At 43.1% G+C, this 9,847-nt stretch overlaps 1 protein-coding gene across 1 annotated transcript in view; it reads right to left on the reverse strand.

Moving 5' to 3' along the window:
* The window catches only part of LOC111982648 (dedicator of cytokinesis protein 10), a 127,310-nt gene that overhangs the window by 66,683 nt on the left and 50,780 nt on the right, over nt 1–9,847 (reverse strand). The window contains 4 exon segments of the mRNA XM_070433925.1: nt 2,023–2,221; nt 3,200–3,334; nt 5,049–5,171; nt 5,736–5,808. Of these exon segments, the coding sequence (XP_070290026.1) occupies nt 2,023–2,221; nt 3,200–3,334; nt 5,049–5,171; nt 5,736–5,808 (530 nt within the window).

Below are 9,847 nucleotides of genomic sequence, written 5' to 3' on the forward strand. Positions count from 1 at the left end.
AAGAGAACTGTTATTTTAAAAGGTTCAGAACTTTATTTTTCTGGTCAGAACAGTGGTTCTGTTCGGAATGAAACGATTAGACATCTCAGCAGTGGCGGTTCTAGACCATTTCAACTGGGGGGGCCAAGCTGGGGCCAGTTGTACTGTTAGAGGGGCCAGTTACATTAGACGTTATTGTTGTCATATCGTTTTCTTCACTGCATTGCAGGCATTAGCAGGCAAAAGACCATGTTCATAATCATCATCGTTGCCACTGTCTCATAACGGATTTAAAAAAAGAACGATAGCAAAAATGTGTTATGTAAAAATGATTTCATACTCCACATTTAGGAGGGCCACAAGGGGGTCCAAAATTGTTGTCACAGGGGCACTGCCCCCCCCCCCCCAGAACCGCCACTGCATCTCAGAGGAGCTGAAATGGTCAAACCACATGGACACTGTGATGAATAAGGCCTTTTCTTTACTTCTTTAGTGTTTTTAAGACTTCTTACATTATACTACAGAATTTTGAAAGATACCTATGTTGAACATTTTAATTACGGTCTCATTTTAAGAGGCCTATTCAACAAAATGTTGTTTTTTACAACTGTCAGGAGGCTGAAGAAATGAAGCCTGTCCCCAAGGGCCCAAACAGTGTTCTACAGGAGCACCATCACTCATCACTCAGACACGGGCAATACAAGAGCATCATGGCTCAAACTAACAGAATGGCAAACAGCTTCTACCCCCAGATCATCAGACTGTTGAATAGCCCCCACTACTCCTACTCCAGGATAGTAACTAACTAAGCATGACTTGTTGTTCGTTTCTGGATTAGCCCTGGGAGCTCCACCGGCCAGCGCGGCTGATGAAACTGTACACCACACCACCTCCAGGTGATATTATATGGAGCTTAATGGCTAATAAGGCTCAGGTCAGTTAGTACACCGGACTTGATTTAACATCATGCTAGTACCGTGAACACAGAACCATGATGACTACGGCTATTACGTCATTCGTAGTCGTTTTCACAACCTCAATTCTCCATGGTCCAGGGCGGTGTGTGCAATTTGTTTGGTTATATTCCACACCGAGGATTTTTTTATTTTTATAACTACGTTTAAGCTATAAAAACCAAGGTGGAGTGTTTTGCCTTGTGTCCGGTCTAATCTCCTGCTGGAACACTAACAATGAGGATCAAGTCACCGCACATTAAGTCTCAACTTAGCCATGGCAGAATATCCTACAGCCATTATGAATACCAGACTTCAACTACAGCAAATGTGTTCCGCCACTTCGTTAAGTATGATGTTATTTCACTGTTATGGTTCTGTAATCAACCCGAGGGATATGATAGCCTGGTCCCAGGTCTGTTTGTGCTGTCTTACCAACTCCTATGGTCATTGTCAAGCCGAATACATAAGAAGTTGGCTAGACAGCACAAACAGATCTGGAACCAGGCTAGGGTTCTGGTGGGCATATTCTAATCTATATTCGAAACTCCTCTCCTCTACTCTTTCCTCTCCCGCTCTGGGGCTATGAGGCTTGGGTGTCAGGATCTAAGTAGAAAAAAAAGAGGAATATGTCCACTCAGCATTTGCTGCTCCCATAAGTTATTTTCTATGAAACTCAGTGATACTACATTAAAAAAAAATTTGGGGGGGAGACAGCAAACGGTCAGGGAACATCTTCCTTAAGATGTTGTTTTCAAGTCTTGTTTTCAGGACACGTTACGATGCGTGTGTCTCTTCTCATCATCAGGGTCGTGTTCAGTAGGCACACGGAAGAAAAACGGTTCAATATGAAGTGAGGTACTATCTGGGCCCGTCAAAATAAGAAACACTTTTTCTCATTATCCGTTGCGAAATGTTTTACTACTCGGTGTCCAAATAAACCGGAACCAGGTCCAGAGTAGATGTAGGGTGAAGTTGCATCTAGACACTGATCTTGGGTGAGTTTAGCATTTCCCCCACTAATGGTAACGGTTAGGATTGGGGGAGGGGAAGCTGATCCTGAATCTGTATGGAGGTCCAGAGTACTCACCATGCCGTGTGTCGATGAGGTCTACATTCTTACGGTCCAGCTGCGTCAGTGGGGTGGGGCCGTCGTTGGGGCTGATCTGAAGGATCCGGGTCAAGGTACTGATCCACTCCTCCATGTCCTGCTCGCTCTCCGCCGCCAGCACGAAGTACGTCACCTCGTTCATCTTCAGCTCAAAGGCGTACTTCCTCAGACGGTTGTTCTACAGGGGGTGTTTTGGTTAGTGTTAGTTCGCACAGTGCTTTGACAGACAAGTCTAGTAAATGAGGGAATTTTGTGCATTTGGGTGGTGCACGACTAGCTGCGTCTGTGAAATCTCCTATCGTATCTTACCGTATCGTATCCGTATTGTAACATTGTGTTACAATAACCCATAGGGCTCTGGTCATAAGTAGTGGACTATGTAAGGAAATTCAGTGCCATTTGGGATGCAGTTAAGAGTTCTTTGGTAGCCTTCCTGCTGCATTTATAGACCTGACTACACCTATACTGAAGAAAAAACGTTTCTACTGAGTTACAGTAGAAATCAGTCAATTAAAATACTTGAATTAGTCCCTAATTTATGGATTTCCCATCACTAAGCAAGGGTGCAGCCATGGGTGGGCCTGGGAGGGCATAGGCCCGCCCACTGGGGAGCCATGCCCAGCCAATCAGGATGAGTTTTCCCCCACAAAAGGGCTTTAGTACAGACAGAAATACTCCTCAGCTGTTTAATCAGCTTCTTGATATGCCACACCTGTCAGGTGGATGGATTATCTTGGCAAAGGAGAACTGCTCACAAACAGGGTTGTAAACAAATCTGTGAGAGAAATAATATTTTAGAGCGTATGAAACATTTCTAGGATTTTGTTTTTCTGCTCATGAAACATGGGACCAACACTTTACTTCACTTTACCAACACAACACTTTACTCGGAGTGTTGCGTTTATATTTTTGTTCAGTTTATTTCCTCTCAAGAGTCTTAGCTAGGGAAAGTTGCAACACTCCGAGCTCCTCGATTGGATAGTCTATAGGGAACTGGTTTTAATGTGTGCCAGTGGCGTTCTACAGCTAGCAAGTGTGTCAATCTATATGTGTGGTGTGTGTATGTATTTGTGCATGCGCACGTGTGTGTGTGTGCCCGAATGTGTGTGCAAATCTAATTTCACAGTCTATTGGGACTCCATCATCGTCTACCCACCTGAACCACACCGGTACACGAGTCCAGGAAGATGCAGCCCTTGGGTTCTTTGGAGATCTTTTCATCTTTGTAAAAGTTCATGATGTAGGAGTTATCAGTCAGCTGTGTCAGCTGGAAGTACCTCCTCTTGAACGACTACAAGGACGTCAAAATAAAAATACAACCCCATCAAAATCAATTACAGGCAATAAAGACGTAGTCACCCTAACCCAGACAATAACACCCTCCGTTCATCACTGAACGTGTCACTACAGTACGTGATCGGAGGTTCTGTCCCAAATGGCACCCTATTCCCTATAAAATGCACTACTTTTGACCAGGGCCCTATGGGTAGGGCTCTGTATAAAGGTAAGTTGTAGTGCAATACATAGGGAACAGGGTACCATTTGGGACGCAGCCACTGAATATGTAACCCGTGTGACAGTAAATTGGACATGGCCTGGGCCAGTGGTGCTCTACATTAACACAGAGTCTCTTTAGAAGAGACAGGCCATAACTTAAAGCCACAGGGGACTGATGAGGTCATAAAAAAGTGCCAGGACCCTGCAGGGCCGGTCTGACTAAGAGTCTGCTTTTTCAGAAGACAGAATGGGAGGGAGAGGCTGAGAGGGAGACCAGGAAAAGAGTGAGACGATAGAGAGAAGAGAGAGTCAAGAAATGTGTGTGTGTGAGAGTGTGTGTGTGAGAGAAAGAGGAATGTAGTAGGAAAAAGTCCTACGACGAGGGAAAAAAAAGATGGTGGAGAAGAGAGGAGTACAGGCATCAGAGACAGAGAGAGACAGACAGAGAGAGCAAGAGGCAGAGCGAGAGGAAGACAGGCATCATAGAGAGAGCACGAGAGACAGAACCACAAAGAATTTGAAAATGTCTCTTTTGTTTGTAATCTATTTCACTTGCTTTGGCAATGTAAACATACACTACAACAAGTATGTGAACACCTGCTCGTCGAACATCTCATTCCAAAATCATGGGCATTAACATGGAGTTGGTCTGCTATAACAGCTTCCACTTTTCTGGGAAGGCTTTCCACTAGATGTTGGAACATTGCTGCGGGGACTTGCTTCCATCTAACCACAAGAGCATTAGTGAGGTCGGGCACCGATATTGCTCGCAGTCGGCGTTCCAATTCATCCCAAAAGGGTTCGATGGGGTTGAGGTCAGGGCTCTGTGCAGGCCAGTCAGGTTCTTCCACACCGGTCTCAACAAACCATTTCTGTATTTACCTCAATTTGTGCACAGGGGCATTGTCATGCTGAAACAGGAAAAGGCCTTCCCCAAACTGTTGCCCCAAAGTTGGAAGCACAGAATCATCTAGAATGTCATTGTGTGCTGTAGCGTTAAGATTTCTCATAACTGGAACTAAGGGGCCTAGCCCAAACCATGAAAAACAACCCCAGGCCATTATTCCTCCTCCAATAAACTTTACAGTTGGCACTATGCATTGGGGCAGGTAGCGTTTTCCTGGCATCCGCCAAACCCAGATTCGCACGTCGGACTTTCAGATGGTGACATGTGATTCATCACTCCAAAGAACGAGTTTCTACGGGTCCAGAGTCCAATGGCAGCGAGCTTTACACCATCATATGATGGTGCCACATTGAAAGTCACTGAGCTCTTCAGTAAGGCCATTCTACTGCCAATGTTTGTCTATGGAGATTGCAAGGCTGTGTGCTCGATTGTATACACCTGTCAGCAACGGGTGTGGCTGAAATAGCCAAATCCACTCATTTGAAGGGGTGTCCACATACTTTCAATATATAGTGTATGTTTCCCATGCCAATAAAGCCCTTTGAATTTAATTGAGAGTGGGGGGGGGTATTGTGGGGGAGTCTGTGGCACACTTCCTCACCCGAACAGTGATGCTGTTGTTGACAGTGCTGTTGAAGTTCCCTTTATAGAGCCATCCCGATCGGAACACACCGATCCCTCCTCCTCCTCCCCCTCCTTTAGACGAGGACAAAGACGTTGTGTCCTGCAAAAACCAAAACAGGCATCTTTAAAATCAGCCTCGATGGGTACATCCCACGTGGCAAACTACTCTCTATGAAACGCACTAACTTTATAGGGCTCTGGTCAAAAGTAGTGCACTACAAAGGGTGCACAACTATGTCTCAATAACCAAGGTCTAAATATGTCATCGAGATACAATATAATACTTTCTTCTTCCGTTTCATTCTATGATGCCTAATTTGTCATGAACATACACCTGCTGTAACAGAGCCGAACCTGGATGAGCCATAGAGGATATTGTTTTTGGAGAGCCATTGATTCTGGCTCAGTTGAATTCAATTGAATTAAGCTTGTACTCAATGGACCTCGACCAAAAACAACAGAGTAGAAATATGCGAGCAGACGTGCATTATGACAGTTTAACAGTAGGGCTAATCAATGGCCTCTGACTATTCATCATACTCAGGCTACGTCCCGAATGACACCCTATTCCCTACATAGTGCAATGCTATTGACCAGAGCCATATGGGCCCTGTTCAAAAGTAGTGCATTTAAAGGGAATATGATCCATGAAAACAGGCCTGACCTCATCCTTGTCCACGTCCTCATGGTCAATCTCAAAGGAGTGGGAGGGCAACTTCTCCGCCTTGTACAGCTTCCTGTGAGGGAGAGAGAGATTTGATATGTTTCTTTATGTTTGCTTTGGCAATGTATGTGATTAACATGTCTCGTGGGCTTCATAACCACGTCTTTATAACAATTCAATAATGATGGAACGTGAGACGGGGACCAGTTCCAGTGGTGTAAAGTAACTAGGTAAAAATACTGAAGTCGTACTCGGTGACTTTCACTTTAATTGAGTCATTTTCTGTTCTGTTATCTTTACTTTTACTCAAGTATTACAATTGAGTACTTTTCCCACCACTGATCAGTTCAACATTCAACACCCATGACGCTTTGCGCATACAACTAAGGTAGGTACGGTACCTAAGTACTACTACATACAACTAAGTACTACTACTACATACAACTAAGATAGGTACGGTACCTAAGTACTACTACATACAACTAAGGTAGGTACGGTACCTAAGTACTACTACATACAACTAAGGTAGGTACGGGTACCTAAGTAACTACTACACACAACTAAGGTAGGTACGGTACCTAAGTACTACTAACACACAACTAAGGTAGGTACGGTACCTAAGTACTATCTACACAACTAAGGTAGGTACGGTACCTAATAGCTACTACACACAACTAAGATAGGTACGGTACCTAAGTACTACTACATACAACTAAGGTAGGTACGGTACCTAAGTACTACTACACACAACTAAGGTAGGTACGGTACTAAGTACTACTACATACAACTAAGGTAGGTACGGTACCTAAGTACTACTACATACAACTAAGGTAGGTACGGTACCTAACTACTACTACATACAACTAAGGTAGGTACGGTACCAAGTACTACTACATACAACTAAGGTATGTACGGAGGTACAACCTTTATATACAACATCTCCTCCCCCTTTACACAAATAGTCCAATTATGAACAACAGTCCTCTGCAGTCTGGACAGTGTAGGAACACAGGACCAATCTGAGCAATGACTGTAGCAGGAACCCACTTTGGTCCGTTGAGGTAGTTCCTAGCCAAGGTAGTTCCTTGCTCTTTGTTCACGACGTTTGACTTAGCTCTCCTGTTGACATCCCACAAAAAAAAATACTATAGTGTATACTATGGTATGAATACTATAGTATTCACTGTAGTGTTTTTGCAGACTTTACTATAGTATTCACTGTGGTCTTGTGGGGACTGAAGTCCGACAAAACACAAAAGTGAAATAACTGTAGTATTTACTGGAGTATACTATAGTAATAACTGCATTGGTTTTGTGAACTGTAGCATACTGTAGGTTTTACTGTAGTGTTTTTGCAGACTATAGTATACTGTAGTTTTTAGGGACATTACTGTAGTATTTACTAAAGTGTTTCCGTTTAATTATCTTTGATATAGAAGTGGTGGTCTTTGTCCTTGAGGAAACATACTGGAGAAATACTAAAAGAGCACATTTTCCATAACAGGTAGGTAAGGACTGGGTTCTGAACGTAGTTCAGAGCTTCTGCTCTTTTCTATAACCTGTAGGGAACACAATATATGGTCTATACTGGGCATGTAGGTTTCTCACTTACGGGTGGCACAAATTGGGATATGGGGGAGGGGAATGTGCAGGGTATAGCAAATTAAATGCTGTAGTATTTACTATAGCTAAAACAATTGTGTTTTTGCGGATGGAAGTGGTTTTGCAGACATTTCTGTAGTATTTACAGTGTTTTTGTGGATAATACTTTAGTATTTACAACAGTATTCTACAGTATACTACAAAATGCTATACTAAGTACTACTAGGATCGAGAAATACTACAGTGTGTAGTATAATATTCTACAGTATACTACAGTTTATTACAGAATTATATAGTAAGTACTATAGTAAACTGTAGTATTGTCTCATTTGCTTTCGGAGGTTTGAGTAGGTCGAAGCTTGTGTGTAGCTATCTCTTCATGAGTAGCGATGCAGGCGAAGCCTTGGTGGTTGTGTGAGGTGTCTTCCTGTAGGATACTAGGAAGCTGTTCAAGCATTGGGTGCAGTGTCCCTTGATCCTGAGACGCTTTTAATGTTTCATGGTCTGTATGATCCTCTCCGCCAGCCCGTTGGTAGATGGATGATATGGTGCAGACCTGATGTGCTGTACGCCATTCACCTGTAGGATTGTAGCCAATTCTTGGGACAGTAGCTGCGGTCCGTTGTTGCTAACGAGTTGGAGTGGCGATCCGAACCAACTAAACACCTCCAAGCATCTCAATGGTCTTCCCTGCAGTAGTAGACCTCAAGATGACAAGCTCTGGCCACTTACTTTGAGCATCCACTACCATGAGAAACATTCCGTCTTTGAATGGAACTGTGAAGTCCATGTGTATGAGTTGCCACGCCTCTTCCGGTCAATCCCACGGATGAAGAGGTGAACGTTGATGTACTTTGCGAACCTTCTGACATGAGGAACATGTTTTCGCTTTCATCGCAATGCTTCCATCCAATCCAGGCCACCAGAAGTAGGTTATCATTCCACAATGACCTGAGCGAAGCTAATTTCTAAATCTCTTTCTTTTAGTCAAGATGTGACGAGCCAGCCAACCAGCTTCACTGCAGGTGCTCAACCACCACCCTCACTGCTCTCCCTCCACAAGTAACCACATCCTCTTCTCCTGTTCAACTACTAAAAATGATTGTACATATACCCCTGTGCCCATCTCAGTGTAACATGATCCATCCAAGGCCTCAGCTGGATGCCTAAAATGTGAGAAAGCAATATGCTTTGGCTGAATTTAAAAAAAAACTTTATTTAACTAGGCAAGTCAGTTAAGAACACATTCTTATTTTCAATGACGGCCTAGGAACGGTGGGTTAACTGCCTTGTTCAGGGGCAGAACGGCAGATTTTTACCTTGTCAGCTCGGGGATTCAATCTTGCAACCTTACAGTTAACAAGTCCAACGCTCTAACCACCTGCTTTACATTGCACTCCACGAGAAGCCTGCCTGTTACGCGAATGCAGTAAGAAGCCAAGGTAAGTTGCTAGCTAGCATTAAACTTATCTTATAAAAAACAATCAATCATAATCACTAGTTAACTACACATGGTTGATGATATTACTAGTTTATCTAGCATGTGGTCCTGCGTTGCTATTAATCGATGCGGTGCGCATTCGCGAAAAAGGACTGTTGTTTCTGTCCAACGTGTACCTAACCATTAACATCAATGCCTTTCTTAAAATCAATACACAAGTATATATTTTTAAACCTGCATATTTGTTAACATTGCCTGCTAACATGAATTTCTTTTTTACTAGGGAATGGTGTCACTTCTCTTGCAACAGAGTCATGGTATATGCAGCAGTTTGGGCCGCCTGGCTCGTTGCGAACTGTGTGAAGACTATTTCTTCCTAACAAAGACAGCCAACTTCACCAAACTGGGGATGATTTAACAAACGCGCATTTGCGAAAAAAAGCACAATCGTTGCACGACTGTACCAACCATAAACATCAATGCCTTTCTTAAAATTAATACACAGAAGTTATATTTTTAAACCTGCTATTTAGCTAAAAGAAATTCAGAGTTAGCAGGCAATATTAACCAGGTGAAATTGTGTTCACTTCTCTTGACACGCAAAGTCAGGGTATATGCAACAGTTTGGCCGCCTGGTCGTGCGAACTAATTTGCCAGAAGTTTACGTAATTATGACATAACATTGAAGGTTGTGCAATGTAACAGGAATATTTAGACTTATGGATGCCACCCGTTAGATAAAATACGGAACGGTTCCGTATTTCACTGAAAGAATAAAAGTTTTGTTTTTGAGATGATAGTTTGCCGGATTCGACCATATTAATGACCTAAGGCTCGTATTTCTGTGTATTATATGTTATAATTAAGTCTATTATTTGATAGAGCAGTCTGACAGAAGATGGTAGGCACCAGCAGCCTCGTAAGCATTCATTCAAACAGCACTTTCGTGCGTTTTGCCAGCCTTACTTTCGCAATGCTTCAAGCATTGAGCTGTTTATGACTTCAAGCTATCAACTCCCCGAGTTTAGGCTGGGTGTAACCGATGGGTGAAATGGCTAGCTAGTTAGCG

Source organism: Salvelinus sp. IW2-2015, linkage group LG22 (assembly GCF_002910315.2).
Source record: "Salvelinus sp. IW2-2015 linkage group LG22, ASM291031v2, whole genome shotgun sequence".
In the NCBI taxonomy this organism is placed as follows: domain Eukaryota; kingdom Metazoa; phylum Chordata; class Actinopteri; order Salmoniformes; family Salmonidae; genus Salvelinus; species Salvelinus sp. IW2-2015.